The sequence below is a fragment of the Pyrgilauda ruficollis genome, unplaced genomic scaffold (genome assembly GCF_017590135.1).
Source record: "Pyrgilauda ruficollis isolate IOZ18807 unplaced genomic scaffold, ASM1759013v1 scaffold5, whole genome shotgun sequence".
NCBI lineage: Eukaryota > Metazoa > Chordata > Aves > Passeriformes > Passeridae > Pyrgilauda > Pyrgilauda ruficollis.
Window position 1 is genome coordinate 2,341,921 of NW_024526599.1, and position 26,581 is coordinate 2,368,501.

Genomic DNA, 26,581 nt, shown 5'->3' on the forward strand with positions numbered 1-26,581 from the left:
AATCAAGGCAAAACTAATGCTTGCCTAAAAGTAAAGCTTCATATAAAAGAATTGCTTTAAGACTATAAAATGCAATTAAGTTATCATATTCAGCAAAAAGGAATTAAAATCAAAACTGCTTTGTCACAGTTAAAAATCTGATGGACAAAAAGTTATTTGGACACATTTATGGTTTATAAACTTATCTGCTAAGTTTTACTCCATTCAGAGTCACTAAAATGTGTGTAATGATATTACAACTTAATATAATTAAATCTGTAAATTTTCTGCATCCTGAACATTTGAGAAAAACCAAACCAATTCAGATTTGTAAACACAGACTTGGAAACATAATCCTTTCCTGATCTATTTTTTCAAGTTTGAATAAAGGATACTTCTAACAAGAAGTCAAAAGTTTTCTCAATTGGTTAAATTCAGCTGCACATCTGCAAGGGTTATTTGGTAAAACTGAAAAGTGTTTTACATTTCTTAAGAAAACTCACATGGATTAGCAAGCTTACGTCGCCGAAAAAAAAATTAGGGTAAAACTCTAACTAGAAATCTGAAATGAAGAAATTACATTAAAATCCCCCCCCCCCCCCCCCAAAAAAAATTATACCTATCAGGCCATGATTATTTTTAAGAAATGGTGATTCTTTATTTAAAGTCAATACCCCACTACAATTAAGTCTGAGATAAGCTGCTACCTTTATTGAAAGCTACATCTCTTAAATCTGGTTGTGATGCCTTTCCTTTTGCTCCTGTAATAGCTGGCCAACAGGCTTCCAGTTTTTAGAAAACTGAGAGGCTAAGACTTTCACAGTGGTTTTCCCTTATGGACCAAAGTAACATATTTTAACAACAAGCATGTTAATCTTTTCCTGCAGATTATATATCTTAATACCTTTTTAAACTTTTTTTTTCCTAAGAAGTAGCATCAATCAATTCAAGTGAGAGTGACCATATTGTAAACATTAAGTCAGCTTGTATTTATAGATCTGGATTCCAGTTTTAAGAACACGAATAAATAAGCACAGAAACTTCTTGTAGCACTTGTTTAACTTTATAAAGTAAAAAGGGAAAAAAAATTGCAAAATATTATTCCATGTTCTCTTTATAGCTGATGTCTGCCTCCAACCCGAACACTCCCAGCAAGCGTTAAATCCATCCTAATTCTTCTTTAGAGAAGCTAAGGACCGTTCCCCCAGCCTAGAGCAACCACCACCAGCGTGCAGGTAAAAACACTGCCCAGGGCACATGTCATTTGAGAGGTATCTATCTCAATTTCAAACCCCTGAAGCTGCCAGCCTGACCTGTGGGAAGCATCTCAGACCCAGGAGAGCTGCAAACTGGAACCATTCGGGTGCTGCTTCCCACGAGCCAGCCTGGCCACAACGGTGGTTTCTTGTTGACCTAAGCTTCAGAGCTCGGTCTACACGCAAAGCAAAGGATATAATAAACAGCACAGAGAAAAGGAAATATCTTCAAAGTTTTTGTTCTGCTACATCAGCATTGTGGACTTCAGGCATGGGAAAATTCAAGCCAAGATAGGTTGACCATTAGAAAGAGTTATAATTTGGGACACCACTAAAGAAGCAAGCAAAGGAAAATTTGTAAGACCACAGAATAAATTACAATGATTGGTTTTTGGAAATGGCAGCACCAGTTTGGTTCCCATCAAATCAAATACTTGTAGAAATGATAAATTACAATCTCAAATCAGATATCATAATTTGGTTTTAATTGTAATTTATTTTGTTAAATCCACAATTGATAGATCCTTGTTTGATTCAACAAACTCACGCTAGGCAGATTTATTTATATTCAGGTTTAAATAATGTAATAGTACAAGCCAATTTAAATATTTAATTTTAAACCCCCTTTGTTCTGCATTTCTGCATTAGCTATTTTCTGAAAGACACCCAGGTTCTCATTTCCCAGTGACCACTGAAACAAAGTTAATTTTGCAACTAAGGGTAACTTTTATGTCAAATGTAACTGGCTTTTTTTGCCATTCAGGTTGGAAGGCTACATATGTAAATGATTATTCATATTTTAAAACACATACATTTTGAGTAGAAAATAATGGGGGATGAGTATAATTTTCTAACATAAAAACCTGTAAGAATTGGAACCTGAATGCCTGTAAAATGCATTTAGTCAGGAACAGAAATACAGTAAAATCATCCAAAAGCTGCAGGGTTACTGATCAGCCACAGGAGCTTCTGGGCTCTCACATACCTGCTGGTACTCTAAAACTGGGAGTCATAAGCACCTGGAACTGGAGACCCTGACCCTGCCTGGGAACCCTTACTCCCCCTCAATCTATAAAATAAGAAAATAAAATTAATGAGGAGGAATGAAAATAGGTGGCAGATGGCAGCCCATTGTACCTCGAAGAAATCTCCAGCCCTCTTCTTTGTGGTACTGAAGGCCCCCATGACCATCTCCACCATGGGAGCCTTGAAGGACACCACAGGCCAATCATTACCTGGAAATCAGCCCTGAGGTCCTTCAGACTAACAGAGATTTAACCAAACCTGCTCTACCAAACACAGCACCTCTTCTTGGAGCTCTGGTAGTTCTATTATGATCAATGAATACCAACAAACTCTGAGCATCTGCTCTGCAGAGAGCTGCAAACGCAGTTTAAGTTAAAAGGAGCCAATAAAAGCACATCTGCCTTTGCATATTGGATAGCAAGTTCTGAAACATTCTGTCAGCTATCAGGATAATCTCCAAGAGAGATGCATCCATGTTTCACTGCAAGAAAACCATCTCAGGGACTCTCTGGAAAGTTTATGTAGCAGACATAAAAATTAAGAAGTCATTTAGCATTCAGGGATGGAGCAACTCCTCTACTCTAAAGAATCAAACCCCTTGGGTGGGCTTTCTTGATGGCTCTGAACTCTGTCACCCTGTCATCCAAACATTTTTTTTCCAGCAAGCTTGCGGGCTCTCAAAGAGCACATCCCACCCTAGTCAGGGGACTTCCAGTGGTGGAGGTGAATGAGCTGTGCTAGCACAGGCAAGCATGGAGAGCTGCCATGTTACAGCATGTGACTCTGCTTGAGATCACACTTGTCTACTGAGTGAGCCAGCCCTGGGAAATGAAAGGGAGGAACCCACAAGTGGAATTGCTGGAGGCCAAGGCTGGCGCAGAGGATGACACAGGCTCCGGGTGCTGTGTGGCCTGGGAGAGCCACGCTGACTCCAGCCCCTACCACAGCACAAGCCCATGTCAGGCCAGGAGGAGTTCAAAGGCAGCAAAGCAATCCTGAAGGAGCAAGGCTTTGGCCAGCGCTGATTCAAGCACTGCCCCAGTTAATGCTGGGAACTGGACTTGGATGGCCCGTGATTCCAGCCGATTGACCAGAGACTAGGGCACACCCATGTCCATACAAAGACCAAGGAAAAGGGTGAGCTGCTGCTCAGAGCCACCCTGAACTTAACCTTCCCCTCCCCAGAACCATATCCAAAAGAATCAATCAGCATGGGCACAGTACTGTAAAAGCCCTGGCTACTGCTGACAACTCAAGGAGCGTTATCCTGAAATACTAACAGACCTGTACTGACCTTACACAGAACATAAAAACTGCCCACGAAACACTCCTGTGGCAATCTAAAAATATGCATTTTGTAAATTCAGAGGCATATGTAAAGATGCCCTTGTTGAAAAGCCAGAGTGTGGTTGCCAAAAGTCAACAATGCAAATTTTTCAGATAAAGGAAACCTGACACGTCCAGCCTCAGATTGCCTGCCATTTCCATTTCAGTTTGGGTTTCAGAGAACAACCACTGTGGAGCCTTCTGTTTGAGCCAGAAGAGATGGTTGGAGCTCCCTTGAGTCCAGCAACCCCCCCTCTTCAAACAGAATTGGAGTGAGTGAGTAGCTATCAATATGCCAAACCACACCAGCTGGCTCTCACTGCCAACCTCCAAAATCGGTGTGGCCCACAGGACAGAAGACCAAGCACTCCTGAAATGATCTAGCTGAATGGCAAAAGGAGGAAAGGACCAGGGGTATAACCAAACAGAGGAGGGACAACTCACAGAGGTGTCAACCAGAGTTATGGGGATAAATGAAAGCAGATGAGGCCACTCTAGCAATGGAAATTTTGCTCTTTTTTTTCCCTATAAGCATTGCAGTAATAGTGATATAAAGGGGGAAACAGCAAGGAAAGCTGTGACCTTGGCTTCATTTCACAGGAACAGGAGCCAAATATTACACTAGGAGGCTGGTGATTGTGCTTATGCTGCCTGGTGACCATGCAAAGCATGGCATCTGCCAGTTAACAGCCTGTTGTCCCCTCAAAGCCCAAGAGCTGCTGATCTCTGTTCTTGAGTCCATGTAATATCCACATCTGTCTCCTGCAGCCTTGGCTGCTAGAGGCATGAGGAGCATGATGGTGAAGCAAATACCTTGAGTTCCACCTACCAGGCAGCATTAACCTCCTGGTAGCTTCACCGTAGGTTGACAATACTACTGAAGCAAAGAAGCGCCCAACAGACTCTTGACATGGGCTACAGATTAAATAACTGTCAGTGCAACGTGCCAAAGAGTGTCCCACAGCTGGGCTCTTGGCTCAGCAAACACCTCCAAGAGGGTGTGTGGTCATATGAAGCAGGTTGAGAAAAGTTAGGCTTTATCTCTCATGGAAGGCTGGAAAGCAAACCCACCGGTCCAGTGCCAATGTCCAGGTGGAGCACAAAGAGCCTTCCTAAAGGTTTGGGCAAGATAACAGGACACATGGACTGATGAGCGTATTCATCTTCCCAAAGAGCTTGAACAAATTCAATAAAATTTCTCTGCTTGACACACAGGCTGTAGGGAAGAGGAAGTTATTAGGCAGCAGAATGTATCTGTGTACTTGGCACCAGCAAACAGGGCCGGTGGCTACTGTGCCTCATCCTCAGGATAAGGCATTCCTAGCTAAGCCACGATGATGACAGTGACACATCTCAGAAGCCCCAGAGGAGAAAAGATAGAATGGATGGTGCTGAGAGGTCAGGAGTGGCAAAGGGGATTCCATGAGGAACACTCCCCTCTTCCCTGCCTTCTGGTGTGAGAACCAGAGCTCATCATGCCAGGATCCTGCTGTGGCCACCATGGCTCAGGCTGGGACTTCTCTAGACTAGGCATCTCCCACGCAGAAAATGACCAACCCAACAATGGGAGTGGCCCAGCACTGACACAGACCTCTCTGCTCCACACAAGCACTGAGAGAAGAGTCACACCACTCCAAGGAAGGGTGCAAATTCCAGAATTTGCTGAAAAAATCAAGCAGAAAAGGAGAAAATAACTCCCAAAAATAAATAAAATTAAGTCTATGGCAGCCACGTATGACAATCACGCAGTGTAAAGAGTCCTCTGAAATATGGAAGAACATGCGGAGCACGTTTCTTGCAAGACCTGGAAGGGATGAAGGTCTATCTCTGTCATACTGATAAGGAAAATTTACCCACTGTTTTCCATAAAACAAATGATCAAGTAGATAATCATATAAACAAAGAACACTGAATACACAGGGAAAAAGAATATAAAGTATTTTTTCCTTTAAGGGAGTAATCAAGGAATCTATAATTAATAAAAAAATGGTCTCTTGTCACCAAGACCTTCAGAAGTCACATAAATCATTTCCTCTCCCCTCTCTTCTACACATAAATTAAAACGGGGAAAATTAATTATGCCATTTCTTCAACTATCAATCAGTTTCTCCACTTTGAATTAAGCAGATATTTAATTAAATCAAATTAATAAAATTATGTGAGGAAAAGAGTTGCTCTGAAACAGTGGAATACATTAGTCCCAAAATGGGTTTAATATTTCAATCAACACTGTCTCCAAGCCTTTAACCAGATATCTTTCACAAATTGATTTTTTCTTTAAAACTTCAGCAGACATGAAGATATCTAACCATTTAATTTAATACTAATAGCTAAATAGATTACAATAAATTTGGGCTACATTACAAGTTTGTTTCTTTCAAATCCAAAGTACTACAGTTTTACAAGAAAAATAATCCTTTTCAGTTTTAAAAATTTCTCAGTTAAGCAAAAAGTATTTTCCATCCTCCAAAGTAATCCAGAACCTGGACTGTATTATTCACTAATGCTCTTTCCATCTGGGATACACTGCTGCACTAACCATATGTGAAATTCAGGGGTGCAGAAGACCATCATCTACTTGCAAACACTATCACCAACTACTGAAAAATCTATTTAAAACTGGAAAAAAATTCCAAGCTCTAATCCTGGGACTCTGTTTTGACTGAGATTCTCTATGGTTTATTCAGAAAACAGATTAATTGCACAAACTCGAATGCCCAGTTCTCCATCAATAAAGTCGTCCACAAGAACATGCAGGAACCCACACTGAGTGTGCCTCATGGGCAAACACCACGAAAGGACAATGCTGGGAGAAACACTAGGTGAACACAGGGGTACAGGTAACACGAAGAAAACAAATGTGCAGATTTACTTGTTCCAGTCAACAACAGTAGCTAAAGTTTATTGATTTCAGTTTCAGCAGCTAAAAATCCAAGAAAACATTCTTATATGATACAAACAATACTATCCCATATTCAAATTTCTATCAAAGTAATAAAATAGGCCAGGATTTTCTCACAGTCATTGCAATTTACTTATCAATTAGTACAATAAAACCTATTTTAAAAGGTAAATATTATAAAGTGCAAATAGTTTGTGTATCCCATTGTGATGTAGCAGCTCGATTATATGGAAATATCTAAGTAAAGAAACTGAAAAAATAAAACTGGAAAAATATAACTACAAAAATAGCTGGACACATTCTCAGCCACTGTCTCTCAGCTGTTCCCTTTATATCCACTGTAAAACTATTTCCAACACACTAATCATATCTATTCGGAAGAAACTAAAATTATATGATTTCAAACTATTTTCATTAAAAAAAATAGACCTTTAACAACTGCTTTTACTCTTCTATCTAATTACATACTCTTAAAGGCCAAATATTCAGTCAGTACACAAAAATAACCATAGCCTTTTATTAAGGATAAGACACCAGATAGGAGTTCATAAGAAAAATAAAGATGTTCTTTGCCTGCCACTACCAGCAATACTTTTCAATACAGGAAAACACATATACTTTAAAAATTTTAAATACATATACATCAAAGTCTTAATAACTTTGTACCAGAGACTTACTACAATCAAATCTGTTCACAGCATCATTAAGTTGTTGGACTGCATGGCCAGTATTTCCTTTGAGATACTTCACGGCACAGCCAAGATATTCAAAAACCTATCTCTCCAAAAAGCTCTCTCCTAACTCAATGCTAAGTAATCTGCACTTATAACCCCACAACCCTGGCAAGAAATCTTACCTAGAGCATTTTTCTGACCAACAGTCAGATAGAAAAGATAAAATTGATTGATATTTGATTCTGGCATCTGTCTCAGGACACCATAAGAACAATACGTTATAAGGTTACTCAAATTAGAGGGCTAGCACTACTCTTTTTTCTTTTACCTATGCACCTGTCGTCATACTTTCTATGCAAAGGCTGTTTATTAAACGTAAGCAAAGCCTAACTTCCTATTTTGTAATGGTCTGAGATTTTCCATATTCAATGTTTGTTTCAACAAAAAAAAAACCCAAATTGATTTAAAGTACAAAGCGGCAGCTATCTCATCCACAAATAAAAACTACAGCGATGTTCTGCTCTTCCTAAAACAAGCTTGAAGCCACGATTATATTAAAGACACAGATGTGAGGGGATTTTTCAACTTCCAAACAGACATGCAAACAAAGTATTACAGTTCAGGGGTGCAGGTAAATGAATAAGCAAGAAAACTACGTGACGTTTGTGCAGCGTCCTCTCAAATCCTGCAATCCCTTCTAGAAAGTCTGGGTCTACATCTCCCTCTTCTTTACTCATGTTCTTCTCGCATGGCTTGGTCTCAGAAACTTTCCATGCCTGTAACGGAAACTTGAGCCAACTTCTTAAATGTATGATTTCTTCATCTCCACTCATCATCCACTTCTGTTTCTGAGAAGCTCCTCATCATGACACCTGTATCTCAAGAAGCAAAACAGGAAACATCACAGGGATGAAGCAATGAAAGATGAATAATAATATGCCTCTGTGTCTTTAATAAAATCCCAACTTTCATTCAAGTTCCTTTTAGGAAATCAGAGTTCCTTTCACAAGTGCAAAGCTTACAAACCTAGTTTGGCAAAACATCGCGTGCCAAAAACGGGGTAACCAATCTCCCAATCTGCACCTCTGATCCTGACACGATGAGCAGGAGAAATCCTGTACCAGCCAGCCTTACATACTGTGGAAAATATGACCGGGTGCCAAGCTTGCAGAACTAGTCTGCGGCAGCCAGCTCAACTAAAAGAAACTGCTGACCCATCTGCTGACTTACCCGCTACTGAAAACAATGCCAGTCATCTTTACCCAGGACTCACTTGTCCAAGCAGAGCTCTAGCCCACAAGTTAGATGAAAAACAATGATGTGAGTAAGCCTCTCCTCTACTTTTCCCATTGCTCCCTAAAATGCACAACTTCCACAGCACACAGTTTGTGTTTTTATACACTTATCAGGTACAAGAGACAAAGCTTTCTCTGCATTACAGCAGCTTAACTACAAGGTGACAAAGGTCTTAGGTATTTTCAACCTGTCATAAAATTTGGCATTGGGGTGGAGGGCACTCGCCTATCTGTTTCTCCCATCCAAAACTTGGGGTCAAGCAGGCCCAAAGCCAAGAGCAGCACTGTTTAGAGTCTAACAACAAAACAGCAAAGGGATGACTCATCTGCAAAACAGAGTCACAACCCTCTTGTGTCCAAAGATGCAGCTTAAACCATCTGCCTGCCTTACAGTTTTGCCTGAATGCTTAATAAGGGGGTACAGGAGAATTATTTCTGCAGCCTCCCCAACCATGAAGCCTTCAGAGCAGATAAGCAGGCACTGAAACCATTCTGCCAGTCAGCTCTCAGTGAAACAGAAGCATGAAAGCCATTTTATCTCTCCCTTTTAGGGTTAAGGCCACATTTAAATAAACATTAGCATCAAAACCTCTTTGTACCAGAAGCAGAGCAGACCCTACATCTTATCAGCTACCACCTAAACTTCTCAGAATTCCACATCCCATCTAAAATCCTTCTTTATTCTGCAAAAACAGTTGACAGCAGCATGCTCCATACGCATGAATCAGAAAGACAGCGTCGTCCTTCCCCAACTCCTCCCTGTGAAACAGGGCTCATTTTGGCTTTCTTACAGCAGAAAGGACAGACAACTGTAGGGACAGAGTCCCACCAGAGCACAACGTTTTGGCTTTGCTTCTTGCACATCACAGTCAAGAAGATAACAGAGCCTTAGTCAAAGCAAGAAGCCCTCTGAGAGTGCTCTCGGTATTGCAGAAAATACATCTTTTAAGTAACTGCACAGAAATGTATCTGCTGTGCTGGGATTACATGTCTAAGAAAAATACATATTCCCCCCAAGGACTTGATTAAGTCCTTACCCTCAAAAGTGCTCCGAAGGCAAACAGTCCTGAAAGCTTGTGCCTCAGTGATCATGCCTGCTACTGAGCCATGCTACTGCCTACTCAGGAAAGGTAACTATCACAGATTTCAAGAGCTTAAAAGCTTTCAAAAGCACTAAAGCTGAGGCAGCCACAAATGTCCAGCTGTCAGGACATCCAGAATTATTTTACATATACCATCCAATTATTTTACACCACAGTGATTCTTAATCTTTTATCATGATGATCACTGTATACAAGAAACAGAAACCATAATTTTACTGTTCCGTAGTCATCATAACTCCATATCCTCTCTGAGCAGCAGAAACTAACTGAGGACAAGTAATTAAATCTATTTTTGACATCTTAACTCATTAATCAGATGTCTACAGTCAGCTTACACCATACAGACTACAAGACATCCAGGCTGCTCACTGCTGCATGCAGAAAAAGAACTGCAGGAAAAGGTTAATAGTTGTCAAAAAGATCTGATGCTGGCTGCCACCTGAAACAACCGAGGAATTTTCAGTTTTCTTTTGAAGAGACAATTTACTGGCAGGCTGGTACTTCTAACTTTGATCTTCCTTCCTTCCAACACCAGCAGAAGCTCAGTAACAGAAGTTCTGAAGCTTTGTAGCTCAGTAACAAAACACAGAAACCTCCCAGAATGTTAACTCAATTACAGTATTTTGGCAAGGAAGCCTTCCCCTTGTACCTTGGGGAAAATCTTAGAAGATTAAACAGTGCATGTTTTAAAAGTACACACGCCTCAATTATTTGGTGTAACTCTTCACTCACCTAATTGCTTTGAGCGAAAAAATATTCTTCAGTAACTTGCTTGAAAGACTGAAAGTGTTCCTTGTTTCCCAAAGATACAATGGTTATACAACCACACCAGTTGTTCCATACACAGAAATGTAAACTGTAAGGCAAATTTCAACCTAATCTCATGCAAAAGCTATGAGATTTCAGAGGTGCTCAATTCCTACAGCAGACTTGCAAAAGTAAGCAACCAAGGCAGCCCCCTGAGCAACAGGTCTGGTTCTCAAACATCAGGGAGACAGCATGTTTTGATTAAATATACCCACGAACTAACTACAAGGCAGTGAGAAGCTGCCCAGCACTGTGCTGTGGGGAAAATCAGGGATGCTAACAGCACTGCTGTATAATGGAAAGAGAGAAAAAAGGAAAAATGTGTAAGGTCCTGCAGTGCCACCAAAACCAAGACAGCTGCAGGAAAGCCTTATCTTCATGAGTTCAGGCGCTCACAGAGCTACCTTTGAATCTATGGAGCAATACAGCAATGCCTTATGAGCCCATCACATCTTCCATCTCTACGTGGGCTGCTGCTGACATGTCAACAGGCAATTCTCAGGATTCATTAAAGGCACTTGGACAGCAGCTGTCCTGTTTCACCAATGGGAATCTGGAAAAGCAGACATACACTGCAGCACAGGTGGCCTCAGAAAACCCAAAAAACCCCCATGCTTTTTAAACCCTTTCAACAAGATCCTACCCAGGCAGGGTAAGCTGAGCATTGGCACGACAGGTCAGACTGCTGGTCCATTTGTTTGAGAATCCTGCCTCCTGTGATCAGGACCAGATGCTTCAGAAGGTAGAACAGCTCAGGTAGTGAACAATGATGTAATTCCCCCAAAAGGGAAATTCCTTCCTGACCTCATTAATAAGCATGAAGGTTTATGTGCTTAATTTATTTTTAATCCTATTTACAGCAACTCTGGACATTGTCATTATACATATAAATGCCCAAGTCTGCTTGGAATCCGACTAAACTTTTGCTCTCGGTAATATTGTGTGGTGGATTTATGCCTAATGTCATTTAAATATCCCTTTGTTCTTGCACTATGGGAACTAGCATAACCATTAACCACCTCTGTTCCCCTTCCAAGAGCTCCAGCCTGCCTTGCACCATAAATTTCCATGGCACACTATGCCCTGTGACAGGACACAATCTAAGGATCTTTAAGGAAACTACTGAGCAACTTCTGTCAGATATCTAGCAACAATTAAGCTACACTTCTGGGATCTGCAGGAAACTGGGCAGTTGCACCAAGATTTCAGCAGGCCCTACCTTCTTCTGAATCTTGCAAGCTCACTTTCATGATTTTTTCCACTCTAGGGATGCCACCCTTATAAGCAAGATGTTTTGCTCCATGTTGTGCACTTTGAACCCCCACTTCAAGATTCTGATAAATTTACTTAGAACAGAGGGCTGTACAGGAACTTCTCTGAGCAAAGAACTGCCCTCTCATCTCCATACCTGAATAAAGAACAACAGGGTATAACCAGGCAACACAAATCCAATTTTCCTTTTGGCTGATGTTCTTGTGGGCTGCAGGTTGCCCTGTGCAATAATTTTAGCCTGTGTTGCTACTTTTGCTCCTTATGGATGAGCTCATGGCACATTCATCATGATTATTGTGCCAATAACTTATTAAAGCTCCAGTGCTCTCTGCTATTTCTGCTCACACAATATATACATCAAGGTATAAAGCCACACCTTCATTCAACAAAAGCTTGGTGGGGGAAAAAAAAAAAATACATATGCAAGCAGCAGACAAGAAAGGAAGACTCTTAAAGCACACTTGATGTTCTGGATCCTTTTGTCTCCCTGAAACAGAGACCTGCTTTCAGTCATTACTTGGGCTGCATTTTCTTCTCCAAGCCTTTGAAGCTAAAACTTTGGACTCCAGGCCACAGGTTCTCAGTCTGAAAGTCTTCAGGAAAGAAAGAGTGAGAGAAAGGCTGGTATCTCATGGGAAGATGGCCTCCCAAGAAGATGACAGAGTTTTTATAGCATCTGTGAGAAATACCACAGAGTCATCATTGTTTTACCACAAATGTTATGATTATGGGCTTGGAACTGGTGAGTTATGGTAAGAGAATACTTCTTTGCCTCAACCAAAATGAAAATTACACCATTTCATCTCTCTTCAGAACAACCTCCAGGCAAGCAAGAGGGTGAGAGAAAAAGCTTGTTCCAGCTTATGGTTCAGAAACAATTGAAGTTCTTGAATGATCAAAACAGCACTAACAGAACGAGTAAAAGGCCCCACTTTGTCAACAGTTACCTCATTAAATAATCCAAACACATGCAATTTTTTTTCTCTATTTGAGTATGAGAGACTGATTAGTCAATAAAGTGACAGGTCTCATACTGGCAGTAAAATTGTCCTTTCTCATATTTCTCAAGAACCTCTCTGTGCTGTTTAATAGTTACAGAGCTCTTAGAAACTCTGTTTCAGAGCAAGGATCTTGACACTTTCTTTCCAAGAGGCCATAAATGCTTTCCTGTTCCTCTGTCTCACATGTGTAAAGATAATATACTGAGCTGGGTACATGTAAAAAGCTCTTGGGCAATGCTGAAAGAGTGGTCCAAGCCACAAGGTTCAGAGCACTGCCATACCAGTACCGCCAGGACCTCGGATCAGCCAGTGAGTGGTTTGCCTTTGGCATTCCAGAATGTGCTGAGGTTGAAAGGGAAGACAATAATGATACAGAACAATTCTCCCATCTGCAGTGGCAAAAGTAATCTCAGAGGCACAGAGTGCAACGCTTTCACCACTTCGGGGTCATTACTGACTATGAAGTCAAAAAGAAGTGGTATTTTCTGGTGGTCACACACAGAAGCAGACTTTGGGTAAGGAGGCTTTTTTAACAGACTCAACTCAGGTATTTTTGGTTGCTAGAATTCTCAATCTGTTGTGATAAAATTAGCTTTAGATAAATGTACAATACAAGCAGTACATACTCTGCCTAAGAAAAAACCTGCTGGCCACTTACAGATCATGTGAGCTCAGTTATTTAGCTGAGCTAAAAACATCAATTATTCCGAGCCTTATCTGACTGTAGATTTGGATCTGTTTAACAACAGCACTGCCACGTATCAAAACCCATGACAACCCACAGCTCTTTACTAAAGCGAGGAAAAGTTATTGCAAACAATGGTTGCTGCATTTAACAAAACAGTCATGAAGAAAAGAGGTAAGAGTGAAAAAACTGCACCTTTGCCTCTATCCTTCCGACCTTTCCCCTAAAAGAAAAAGCAACTCTTCCTCTTCTGTCAGTCCACCCTTCCTTCCCTATCACAGCAGAAAGAAATGGGCTCCTCCAACTACCACTCCCTGATGTCCACCAACCAAAGCTATGGAAGATGATAATCTTATTTTTTTCCCCTCTGCAAGGTTTTCATCAACCAGTACAAGTTCTGCTCTGGTCTTTCAACCAGTTACAGAACCTGGCTCTGTACTGCTTATCACCATGATCCAAGCAACAGCAAAATAGTCACTCAAACATACCCAGTGCTCAGTGCTGGGTAAAGTTCACAGCAGCTGTTTGAGACCCAGAAAGACATCTGAGAGAAGTGCCATAAATAACGACATCACATGGAGTCTCCCATTGCACAACCCACATACATCTTCCCTGCTCAGGAATTCACGCCTCGCACCCTTCGCTGCCAGTCAAGAGCACATTACAAACCATGTTTCCAAGATGATCCAGAGGATATTTTGGAAAGTAATACAGCCCTCCTGTTGGCTGAGTCTTTTCAAAATACCTGTTCTACTCCATTACGAAAATGACAAATGTTGCTATTATCAAAACCATGGTCTTTCCCAGCTATAGATCCACATGTGCATTTTATACATCATGGATGTCCAAAACCAGCTCCAGCAAGTCTGACAGCCTGGCAGAAACTGAAGGGACTACTCCTTCACAGACTCGGGATCTAAGTTCTTCTTCAGATACGCAAATGTAAAGTATTTTCTTGGACTGCAGTTTCAGTCAACACCAAATTTGAACAGCCCCTTGTCAAGATTAATTCATTTTATTGCTAGATTAAAATTAAACCAAATTCTTTTAAAACACCTCATTTCTCGGCATCTGCAAGGAGAGAATCACTTTTCAAAGCAGTGCCTAGATGTAATTGAGAAAGAAGATATACAGCTATTTTATAAAAATGAGATTTTTTTTTTTTCCTGGAGTTTTGCCACAAATTGCCTTTGAGGGCTTGGTTCAGAAATTCCAAAGTTAGTTTATTGTTTTTCATATTGAGAACTAATTCCTTTTAGCAACTCTGTTAATCTTGGAGTTTGAAGTTATTTTTATTAAAGTAACGCCCAGAGTTTAGATATTCCATAAAAAGATCAGGAATTATTTTTATTAAAGTAACACCCAAAGCTTAGACATGCCTTTCAAAAATAAGGCAAAGCACCTTCATTCTTAAAAAGGTTCTTAATCTTTTCAATGCAAACACAGATTTCACAAAGACAGCTGAGCACTGCAAAGTTTTATCAGCCATTTTTTATCAGAAACTTGAGGAAAAAAATAATTAAGGCAGGATTTTTCTGCCTAAAAAAATCATAAGCCTTTTGCTCCTAACAGTAGTTGTGTCTTTTTTTTTTCCCTCTCTTCTTGCCTTCTGTTACAGAAGAAGCAGCACCGGTTTCCACTCCCTGATGTCAGATTTCTCATGAGACATTTGCGCTGGCTCTGGGCTGGTCTGCCAGCAGTCAGTGCCTCTGGTCATCCTCTGTATCTCTCCCCAGCCAGCAGGGAGGCCCCTCCACCCAGGCGATGCCAGCTTCTGGTGGAGCTTGTTAGACTACAAAAAACTGCATCAGAGCCCTTAACTCTTATGCCACAACAGACATGGGGCTGCAAAGTGAAGAATCTTACCTCCATTCTCGAGGGCCTGAGGCACTGAAACCTTCTGCTCTTCAGCAGCACCTCTGTCTCAAGGACAAGACCGAGTGCTGCCTTTTGTTTGCGTGACTACGTTAATAAACAACACCCAGGTTCCTCACCATGACTAAAACACAGTTTAAGGGTTTGGAGGGGAAAGGGAACGCCTTTTGATCACTACCTCTGATCTGGAGCATAAGCAACCATGACTGAAGACTCCACTTTGTCAGCAAGCCTCCTCCAATTGCTGTTTCTCTTTAGGCATAGCAGGCCAAAGACATCATGGATTTAATAACACATTTTCTAACAGCATGCTGCTTCCCTGTTGAAGAAGGCATGCAATGACAATTTTCAATTTCTTTAGTGCAGAAATTAGGGCTGGGACAAAATCTTTTCAATTCCTCCAAAAGAGATGTTAAGTTGCAACATCCCCACCTTTCTTCCTGCAGCGTGTATAATTTCAGCTTGCTCAATAGCATTGGCACTCCTGAGTTCAGGAGGACTTTAAAAGGAGCGATTAAAGCTCACGGAAGTAAGCTAACATGAATAAACTGCCCAGGCAACAGGGAAACATTCCAGAGCCCTGTGCTGTCACCAGGCTTTTGGCCAATGCTGCTTAATCATATATGCAAAACATAAATTACAGAAAGATTCATCACTGGTTAGAATATTCACAATTAATAATTGTGCATTGCACTGAAGAAGCTTCCCTGCAAACTGTCCTCAGACAAAAGCACTGGGATCTTCTCCCCATTCTCAGAGCTTCTACCAGCATCATCAGTACAAGTGGTACAGCAAAGGCTTCCTCTACGGGTCCTCTCAATGGGTCAGGCAGTTTTGGACGGAAAGTTTGAGAGCAAGTTTAGGACCGCTTGAGCATCACTCTGCTGAAATTCCTAAATCCTGTGGCTGGCTATAAGGCATCATGGCAGCTGCTGCAGGACACGTTCTCATCTGGGCTCGGCTTGCACATACCAGTTCACACTATCCGGGCAAGTAACACTGGACTGAAACTCAAAATGCTCGTGGCACAGGGCAGGATATTTTCACTACAAGGCCCTCAGAGTTTACAATGTCTTCTTTAAACACAGACATACTCATAGCTTTAATATTTAAGAACCTCTTGAGCCTTGTTACAGAATTTATACAGCTCTATCAAAAAACCTTTGATCTTCTGCACAGTGCTGAGTAAAAAACCTAGCCAGCCACATTCTGGGTTACAGGAGAGAGATGACTTTTCCACCACTTAACAAAGATTATAGTTTTCACATAAGATTATAGAGGCATGGTTGTAATGCCATCTGAAGACTGCGTTTACAAAGATCTGACATTCAGCAGCTCACATGGAAACAACAGAGCGGTCAGATTCTCAAAAACTTTGGAGTTATAATTGAGAGCAACTTGTGAATGACTTTCTGCAGTATCTTTACAGAGGTAAAGTTTTAACTCTTAGAAAGCCTTCCCTCACATGCTTCATGTGATCAGACACCACTAAATCTACACATCATAATAGCTTTTTCAACAGTATTGGGTAAGCTAGAAACAGTTCCCTCTGAACAGCATTCTCAAAAATAAATGTAACTGAAGATAACTTTGGCCCAGTTTTTGTTAGGTCATAAACTTTCCCCATCCAACACATCCAAAGTTCTGCATTAACTAAGTTCCATGAGAGTTTGAGAATTTGCTCCCGTGCATGCCTATAAGCCTGACTACTAAAAATGGATGCAAAAAAAAAAAATTCTATTGTCTCTCTACCTTATCCGCCTTCTATTCTTTGCTTTAGAATCATGAATTAACAGGTAAAAACCAGTGCAGATATTTGAGGTAAAATTTCAAAAGCTGACTACACCTTCTGTCCTAACACATGCTTGTACTGTACAGCTGAAAACATAAACCCCCCTGCAGAAGAGAGTATAGTTTCACTGGGACAGAACTCCCGTGGCTGCACTTGCCAGGAAAACAAATCACGACCTCTCCTTCTCTCATGGCTCAAGCAGCATACTTCGAACACCCTAGCACATACAAAAGGCACGGGCCCTAGAATACCTTTTGCTTTTGCTGCTTCTCCTTAAAAGCTTTTTGTTCTGGACAGAAAAAGTAAATTTGAGATGCTCCTGCCACCGCCCTAGGTCCGTGAATACAAACGAAGCCGCTCCAGATTTCTAAGCCCTTCACGGTGCTTTCAGCTGAGCTGAGAGGCAAACCGTGAAATGATTGTCTGCAGCCCGAAAGACGGCTGTGCTGGGTGAGCGGCAGGGCGCGGGCTCATTCTCCGCCACGCTGCTACAATGAAGCGAGCGGAGCCGCACCGGGCGGCAGCGGCGCCGGCGGAGATGCGCCATTGGAAAGGCTCCGCTCCCTGCCCGCCCGCCCGGGTGGGCAGGGCCGGTGGGAAGAAGGGAGGGCTCAGCTGCCCGGACAGCCACGAGCCCCCGTGCCGGGACGAGCCCCCGCTGCGGCGCCCGCGGGACGAACCCGGGCACGGGACACGCGGGGAGCGCTCCCGCGGAGGACGGAGCGGAGCGCTCCCGCGGAGGACGGCCGTGTCGGCCCGGCGGCGGCACGAAGCCCTCCCGCGGGAATGGAGCCGGACCCGGACACCCCTTCCCCGCCCCCGACCGTGCTTTCTCCTCGGGCGGCCCCTTCCCGCCTCGCCACGGCCCCCGGCGAGGTGCCCCATCCCCTCCCCTCGGCGCGGACGGGGCGCGGGGGGCGGCGGGGCTCGGGCGGCGCGGCCCCACTCACCGCCCGGCGGGCGCCTCCGGCCTCCGGCCAGCAGCGGCGGCGGCGGCAGCAGCAGCGGGAGCCGGCGCGTCCCGGAGACGGAAGCGCGGGAGGAAGTGAGGTCGGGCGAAGGGGAAACGGCGCCGTTTCCGGGAGGTGGAGGGGGATGCGGTCCGGGGGTTTCCCCGCGCCTGGGGAGCTCTGCCGGGCGTGGATCTCAATGCCTCGTAAACCCCGCGAGTGACGGGGACGCGCTGCCGAGCGGGGTCATCACACGGGCAGAGTAACGTGGGAAGGACTCGGCACCGGCGGCACCGGGGCTCCGCGCCCTGCCCTCGGCCCCGCGGAGTGAGCCCGCTGGTTTCCACGGTTCCTTACAGCGTGGAAGCTGTCACAGGGGGCCACCCTTCACCCAAAGGAGCCTTTCCATGGGGCAAACCCACGGAGCCTTCTGCCACTGTCAGTTCGGCCCAGGTCACGATTTACAGTCCCTACAGACACTGAGGTACAGATCATTTCAATATAGTAACATTTGGTGCTCAAAGCCAAGTTTCTTAATATCCAAATGTAACCGCAGTGGTGCTCACCACTGCTCCAAGACTTAATAGATTTCAGTGCAGAACAGGTGAAAACCTCTGGACATAAACTCCCAGCACTGTGCTGGTTGTTCATCACTCGGCCAACTCAAGTTGTGTAACCTTAGGAATTACAGCATGATACGTCTTCAAATAGTTTTCATGATTAGATGCTTTTATTAAAAAGTCATTTCTGCAGAATCCTTTCAATTAACTGATTTTGAGATTTACCTAGAAAGAAAAAGTAACTGCAGTGTGAAGTCTCTCCTGGACAAGCTACGACCTGCTTATATCGATTTTTACAGACAGACCCATTCTTTACAGTAATTTGGCTAAATTGAGCTAACCACCTTTGCTATTAACATTAGAGTAGTGGCTTTAAGTGTCTTCTAGACATGCAGTTCACTGTGTACTTCTCAAAGTTTCGCCAGGAAAGGTTCACAGTATTGCATACACAACTCCAGATAAACAGAGAGCAGAATTTTCTGCACTACCACCAGTGACACTCTGGGCTCTCAAAGCTTCACCTTCACCAGGCAGTACAGCCACAGTGCCTTCATTCACACTTAGTGACTGTATTCAGCAAATTCAACAACTCATCATCAAGGAACACAAGGCTTTCCAGGCAGACAGGTACTGCCTCGCTTTCTCCAGGGTGCTGTTGCCAGAGAAGGTAGGAGCTGATTTCCAAGGTGCTAGCAGAGAGAAATAATTTCAGACATTGCTAAGACTGCACTTCCCTACCCTCAGGTTCCTCTGAGCAGGTTTGCCCTGTGCTGGGTACTTTCATGCTGAATGTTCCAGCGGGCACTTGCTTTACCTCACGAGGGCTCAGAGAAAAGCTGCTAAGAACAAACTTTTAGGGACAGTCCCCTCCGTTTCCCCCTTGCCTTCAGCTGTGTGTCAATTAAAAAGCACTGAAAATAGCTCCACATTGACTCTTAAAATCAGCACTGGATGTATGTCCTGAGTTCCTACAGAACTGTGGGCTTCATTCCACTGAGAGCTGTACGCTTTCAGTCTGTTTTGGTGGCTGCTGCTGCTGCTGTTCATACTTCCTTGCTGAAAAAAAGAAACACCAATCAACACCGATTATACAATTTATTTTATATTATTATTGCTATCACTATATTATTTATTACATACATGTATATATGTACACATACATGTTTATATATATTAATGTAACTATGACAACAATCAAGAAACAGATGAAGCATCAGAGAACTTAATTTCAGCCTCACAAGGGGAAGTTTCAGTCACCATGTAGAACTTCACCATTAGTGTATGGCCGTATATATGCTGAACAGCAGAGTCATAACAAAATGTCAGTGAATCAATGGCAGAGAACTATTATTCCGTTCAGGTCCTTTTATTAAAATAAAAATAATCAAGATTAAAGGTTACGCTTCAGAAGTTTTATTACCGATGACCTGAATGGCTCAACAGTCACAAGGCTGATGTCCACATTTCTCATCTCCTCCACAATATATAAGCCACAAGCTAACAAGTACATTGACTTCAAAACTACTCTGGTTAGCAAGGCAAAGGGAGATCAAAGAGTTGTGTGCAGTGGTACAAACACCATCAGCAAATGCCAGCAGGCATTCCACTCTAGGAAGAACATCCAATTTTGTTCCTACAGAATGCAATGGCCTAGCGTAAGAATCCTTACATAAAGTCTTTGCATTTAAAAGTGGTTTCAGATCACTAAGGGTTTTTTTTTTTCTGTATTTCCTCTAGGCATGCATGTAGGGCAGATGTGAAGCAAGGTTGTGTTTCTCTGAATAGGACCACTGGAATATCACAGACATGGGGCTCTTTCCTGCCTCCATCCTGACCCTCAGCATTGAGATTGGAGCAGCAACACTTGCTGGTACAGTAAAATTCTAATCTATTTTCAATTTATGTGGCTGTCTTATCGTGATTCCACAGTCCTCTCAACTTTCACAAATCCGTCCACGTTTTCACAACATCCAGACCTTCCTAGCTCTTTCAACGCGTAACATGGGGTTCATTTTGGCACTTGCTTTAGGATAATTGCACGGCCGCTCCCTCGCTGCGCACTTCCTCCCGCAGCAGTCCTGCGGCCCCGCAGCTGCCGAGCCCCCGCTCCTCAGGGGGTGCCACAGCACCGGGGGCGTTCCCGCCGCGCAAGGCGCCAGGCCGCCCCTTCAGGAACGGCCCCCAGCAGCCCGCAGGCCCGGGGGATCCCCGTTTCCCTCCGACTTACCGATGGAGTACATCTCCAGCTGCTGCCGCAGGCGGATCTTCTTCATGCTGTCGTAGAAGTTGGGCTCGGGCGGCGTCTCGGCGGCCGGGGGCAGGGTGAAGATGCGCATGATCCTCCTCTTGTTCCTGCGAGCGGAGGGGGCACGCCGGTGAGAGCGGTCGCCCCCCGGCGTGAGGGCCCCGCGGGAGCCCCCGCCCCGCCCCGCCCCGCCCCCCTCTCACCGCCGCGCGTAGACGAGCAGGGCGAGGCTGGCCAGCACCACCAGCAGGTACACGTTGGTGGCCTCGTTCCACGCCTCGTGCACCGAGTAGTCGATGGCGCCGCCGTCGCCCAGCGCCGCCGAGGCGCCGCCGCCGCCGCCCGCCCCGCCAGCCGCCGCCACCGCCGCCGCCATGGGGAGCGCGGCCGGCAGGGGCGGCCCCGCGGCCCGGGAAGTGACGTCAGGGCGGTGCCGGGCGCCATGGCGGGGGGGCTCCGAGGGGCGCCGGGAGTCCTAACTAGTGCTGACAATAAACCGTGCCGGGGAACATGAATGCCGCTGCCAGCCAGCGCCTAGGCTTGTGCAACTCTGAAATAAATCATAGAATCGGAATCAGTGCGGTTGGAAAAGAGCTCTGAGACCATCGAGTGCAGCCTGTGACCGAACACCACCTTGTCAACCGGACTGGCACCGGGTGCCACACGCAGCCTCTCCTTAAACACCTCGGGGACGCGGACTCCACCGCCCCCCTGGGCAGCCCGTTCCGGTGGCAAATCACCCTTTCTGTGAAGAAATTCCTCCTAATGTCCAACCTAAACCTATGCTGCGCGAGTTAAGACCACGTCCTGTCACTTGTCATGGAGAAGAGGCCGAGCCTCACCTGGTTACAAGCTGCTCTCAGGGAGCTGTAGAGAGAATGAGCAATGTCTCTTCCAGGTGTGTAATTACTGGCTTGTTACACACTGGGTAGCAAATCCAATTTTTCTGGACTGTCCCTGAGGCCCTGGGGTGCCTTTACCCACTTTTATTCTTTTCTTTCATCCCACATCTCCAGCTACCAGACCCTTGGGGAGAGGACGTGCAGAGGGCACCACGGCTCTCCCAGGGGCACTGGAGATACAACAAATCCTTTGGTTTTGCTGTGCCAGCGTCCAAGGGAAGGGCACAGCTGGGTGTGGGGCCAGGAGAAGTCTGGATTCAGCAGCCCTAGGAGCCTGGCAGGCGAGGAGTCATTGGGTTGGGCTGGTGCTTGTGCAGCAGCAGTGGAATTATGTGGAATGCAGCTCTGCAGCGCGTGGTGTCAAAAAAAAATAATAGGTTCAGATTGTCGTGAGCTCTCGCTTTTCACATAGGAACTAAATGTGACAGTTTAAATTTGTCAAAATTGAAAGAGCACTTTCTGAAAGACTTAGCGCCTTTTTTTTTTCTTTTTTGGTACCAAAATGGGAGTTGCTGGATATTCAGGTGCTGCAATAACATAGTTTAATTGATGGTCCATATGCTGCTGTTGCCAAAAAGCACAATTCTAGGATTATGCTTTGGCAGAGCAAGTGTTTCAGCTCAGAACCTTGAAAAGTTTTCTGAACTGCTTACTGAGTAAACTGCGAACTGGGCTGTTCTAACACTCACACGCACACAAACTTTTCCTCTAATGCCTGATGTGGAATATTTGAGCTACATGAGAGGTTAGGTGTGCTTTTCCCTAGGGCCTTCTGCTTCTTTCTGTCCACCTCTGCCCCTGATACTTCCTTTTACCATAGCTTCCTTCAGGTACTAGAACTGTTACAATTGATCAATGACATGGTCCATGTCCCTCTGCTCAGCAGGTATTTGGGGTATATGCTTGTGTTATGGTTATCCATCTTCACCCTTTATAAGACAATAAAGGTAGAAAACCCTAAGTATTTTCAGGGTGTGATTTATCTAACCTGTGTCAAACATTCGGAATCATGCCTCCTGTGCCCGGGAGATGCTCTGATCCCTTACGGAGTGCAAGGAGTCTAGACACCTCATTTGGATGGCACTTGCTTTGCAGATGTCTAATCAGCCTGAGGAAACTCTATCCTTTGGGGAGCTGTGTTCTCACTGTGAGATGTTCCAAGTCTTTCTCTTTCCATGGTATGGAACAGATTCATTTTAAGAGGCCTTAGATCAGAACATAAAAGAATATGAGTGAAAATGACAATATAAAAAAAAAAATTAAAAAAAACCAACCTAAGGCACTGGTGTAATGAGAAAAGTTCCTTGCCCCACATGGTGTGGGAAAGAAGGATAGAATAACAATTATACATAATTCTAGGTCATTAAATTGGGATGGCACCCATGCACAGAACTGTGGAAACCACTAAGAGAGATTTAAAAAAAAAGTCACTTATGCAACACGACAAAAGACATTTAATTAAGCATGGTTTCAGAGGGATTTTAAGCAGTTTCTTGTGAAGTTGAGGCTTTTTGTTTGCTTTTTTATTATGTTGAACTTTCCTGCTAACAAGCCTGACAAGAAAGCATCACACATCTTTGAAGAAAAGTGGGAAGAACAAATGTAAGTAACTTTGGTGCTCTTTATATTGCATTACTGTCTCTAGACCTCAGCTGAGATCAGGCTCTCTCAGATGGGGAGGAGAGAAGCTGTATTTAAGCTATAACTAAAGGCACTTTTTGTATTAACCCTGCAGCTCGCTCTGGACAAGCCAGGAAGGAACTGGGACGTCCCAGGACTCTGCCTGCAGCCTCCCATGCAGAGGAAGCCAAGGCCTGCATCCACAAAGCATGAGCTCCGGTCCTGGCATTTTCTCTGCAGCCTCCAGCACACAGAAACAGATTGCCTCACTCAGCATTGCCCTGTTCATTTGATTTAATGAAATGCTTGGTTTCAGACTTTGATTTCCCACCTGCCCCCAACCTACAAGGCAGGCAGAGACAGATTTTCTGCTTCCTCTGAATTCAGTAATGTGAATCAGTGGATAGGACACAGTTAGATTGAGGAGCACAGCAGCTGGTGCTGCCCTGAGTGTGACAGCCTTGCAAACCTGAGGAAAAGGGTGACCTTCCCCCTGTCTGACTCTAGAAATAGGAGTTCTGGGGGTGCAGGTCTTCTGCATGACTTCCTTGAAGAATCTGGCCCAAACAGCAAAGCTGGCTGACTCCTAAGCCTACAGGTTAGCTTGTCTGATACACAGTAATTTCCTTTTAGAGCTTGGGCTTTTGTTTCAATCTTGGGTTCCTAAAGCATGTTCAGAAGAGCACAGTTGCAATTTTGTATCAGAAATTGTGTTACCTGTCCATGTAGGTTAGGTAGCATATTTATTTGTGGCTTGGATGAGGTAGGATGGGATGACCAATACTTGTGCATGCTGTTCATGCACGAGGACAGAAGTTGTTTTATATTTTCTTGTACAAAATCTGCATGTAGGGAAAGGACTGTCATTTTGTGCTGTGCCTTTATAGCATCTGACCTATAGGATCCTGGCCCATGACCAAAGCCCGTAGGCACCAAACTAATCATATGTAATAATAATATATGGCACTGGCATAAGCTAAACATAGTTCATGGAGACCCAAGCTTAGTGGCTAGATTTTCAACATTACAGGCAAATAAGCTTGGGGGGTTTTAGTTTGAGTTAGACACAACAGCCCACTCTCCCTCCATACCAGAAATGAGCTCTTAGGGAGAAAAACACTTAAAAATCCCAGCTTTCACAGAGACTTTGTTCATTCCACAAAGAAATCCAGAGCGTACTTGATAAAAGTACTCACTTCAGTCTCATAGATTTATCAAGAGAATTGCTGAAAAGGGTCTTCCAGCTCTACAGGGAAAGAATTCACTTTCCAAAAGTCATTAGCATCCAGCAACTACTAGAAATGTGACTGAGAGCTACTGAATGTTATCAGTTTTGAAAATCTGGTTACTGCATATCCAGATTGTGAATGCTGGAACAGTAAGCTTGGTCTTTTAAAAATTATGGCCAAAGAATGTGTATGTGTGTCTATATATTAGTACATATTTTTAATGCATTTTGAGTTACCCAGAGCTAAACAGCATCAAAAAATGCTGATACACAAATATCATTGTAATGTAAATATATTCACCATTTAATCCTGATAAATACTGGATTATAGACTTCTGAACAGAGACTGACAATTATTGGAAATCATGTGGGCATCTCAAGTATACAGTGCCTCAATTAAAATAAAACCACAAAATCCTTTTCCTTTTTTAAAAGTACCATGTAGCATATAATTTATTTGGTTGGACTCTACAAATATACACATTATATCACGCTAGAAGAACTTGAGAACCACTTTTTTCTTGTTCCCAGGGTCTCTTGACTGTTGGTAAGACGTTACAGTCATAATGATAGAATCGGTTTACAGTTGCATATTCTGCCAAATAGCTCACAAATTATATCTGGCAAACAACACTGCCTCTGTTTCACAAAGATAATGATCTGATGTTTTGTTATGTGGAAAGGAAAATATTATTTTAGAGCTTGTGACAGAATTTCAAAAACTTTGTGCGGCGTTCTCAACATCTGATACATTTAAAAGTTACCACTCTATTAAATACAGAGTAACATAGATTTTTCAAAGGATCCTTCAAAAAGAAAAAAAAAAAAATCAAATATTCAATTAAATACATTGTGTCCATTTTATTTCCTCCATATTTACCCAGACCTACACAACAGCTGGTGCAGACATTCATGCACTACTTTTCACGTCTGATGGTGTCAAACATACAAACGAGTTGCCATGTAGGCTGCTCACCCCTAGAGGATTTAGTGTTATAGGAATGCTTTCAGGCTGGATTCTGAAATCCATTTCACAGAGTGGGAAATGCTCCATCAGACTTGAACCCCCAGAAGCATGCAGCCAGCAGCCAGTTTGGAAAGGAAAACAGCATAACCTTGACAGTGCTATTCTTTGGATGGCTCTGAGGAGAAAATGAAAGGAGCAGTGGGTTTGAACTGAATCTGGGACTCTGCTCTGAGACAGAGACCTCTGAGGCGGTTTCCATTCTATAGCCTGCCGTGCAAACCTGCCAGGTAAAAACTAAACTTTAGAGGGAAATTCACTGGGAATTTGTTATGGCAGCAGCATTGGGCCAAGGATAGAGTGCACCATACCAGTAGGGGCCCCTGACACAGCTGACACCTGCAGCCAGACTGTCAGCAGGCTCAGCTAGCATGCCCTCAGTGTCCTGCTCTCCTCCACTGCTAGCACAGCAGTGTCCCAGCAGAGTTCAGTCTGGGAGCCAGGTGCTATTTCTTCAGTCTGGGAGAGGGCTTCTGCTTTGATTCTTTGTCTAGCAGCTGGGTGGATGGCGGTGGGTGACATATGCTGTGGGACTGCTGCAGGGATGGCAGAGGAGGCATTGCCCAAAAGAGAAGGGTAAGGTGGTTACACTAACCTCAGCAAAAGGGTTGCCCTGACCCTTGGAAAGGGGCCAGACCCAGGGCCTTCATCTTGATAATGACAGCAAACAAAAGCCCTGGAATGACTGGGATCATTTCTGCCTACCTAGGGTGGTTTGGGGAACTCCTCTGAAGTTTTCTGAAGGAGATAAGCATCAGTCACTGTATTTCTCCTTGTGTGACCTGCATCTTTGTGCAGTTTATTTTACTGGCTTTTTGGGATGGAAGAACAGTAATACGATAAGAAACATGGCAATGACCATCCCCAGAGAAGCATCTTTTTGTGGGAAAGGACAGGGAATGTGGGGCACTTGATCTGAGCTTGAGATAAGAACCAGCAGCTGTTGTTGAGGTTAGGGCAGAACTGTGGCCATGGCCTTAGCAGGGGAGGTCATGGCCACTGGTCTAGAGCTGGATGGGGACTTGCAGGCTCCCAGCTGTGAACAGGCCTCTTCCTGCC

At 43.9% G+C, this 26,581-nt stretch overlaps 3 protein-coding genes across 10 annotated transcripts in view; 1 reads left to right on the top strand and 2 right to left on the bottom strand.

The window, feature by feature from the left end:
* SLC20A2 (solute carrier family 20 member 2) overlaps positions 1 to 18,007 on the bottom strand; it is a 57,096-nt gene extending 39,089 nt beyond the window's left edge. The window contains exon 1 of one of the 5 annotated variants that reach the window (XR_005956175.1): positions 17,944 to 17,984. The gene's annotated coding sequence lies outside the window, so the exon portion shown is untranslated. Of the gene's footprint in view, positions 1 to 17,943 lie in introns of all 5 variants that reach the window. The other 4 variants (XM_041479799.1, XM_041479801.1, XM_041479803.1 and 1 more) reach the window with 4 other exon arrangements.
* On the top strand, positions 17,246 to 26,524 carry LOC121360191 (translation initiation factor IF-2-like). Of its 3 annotated transcripts, none has more exons than XM_041479808.1 (3): positions 17,246 to 18,043; positions 20,241 to 20,373; positions 23,386 to 26,524. In XM_041479808.1, exons 1-2 carry the CDS (start codon positions 17,487 to 17,489, stop codon positions 20,335 to 20,337), a joined length of 654 nt encoding a protein of 217 aa, XP_041335742.1. In that variant the 5' UTR covers positions 17,246 to 17,486; the 3' UTR covers positions 20,338 to 20,373; positions 23,386 to 26,524. The 3 variants fall into 3 exon arrangements, with proteins under 3 accessions (XP_041335742.1, XP_041335741.1, XP_041335740.1); XM_041479807.1 differs by lacking the exon at positions 23,386 to 26,524 and adding an exon at positions 20,533 to 20,720; XM_041479806.1 differs by lacking the exon at positions 23,386 to 26,524 and having other exon boundaries at positions 20,241 to 20,720.
* On the bottom strand, positions 18,652 to 22,565 carry SMIM19 (small integral membrane protein 19). 2 transcript variants are annotated; one of them, XM_041479809.1, is made up of 3 exons: positions 20,952 to 21,166; positions 20,731 to 20,855; positions 18,652 to 19,559 (listed from the first exon to the last, which is right to left on the bottom strand). In XM_041479809.1, exons 1-3 carry the CDS (start codon positions 21,122 to 21,124, stop codon positions 19,489 to 19,491), a joined length of 369 nt encoding a protein of 122 aa, XP_041335743.1. In that variant the 5' UTR covers positions 21,125 to 21,166; the 3' UTR covers positions 18,652 to 19,488. The 2 variants fall into 2 exon arrangements, with proteins under 2 accessions (XP_041335743.1, XP_041335744.1); XM_041479810.1 differs by lacking the exon at positions 18,652 to 19,559 and adding an exon at positions 19,580 to 19,866 and having other exon boundaries at positions 20,952 to 22,565.
* Positions 26,525 to 26,581: the final 57 nt, after the last annotated feature.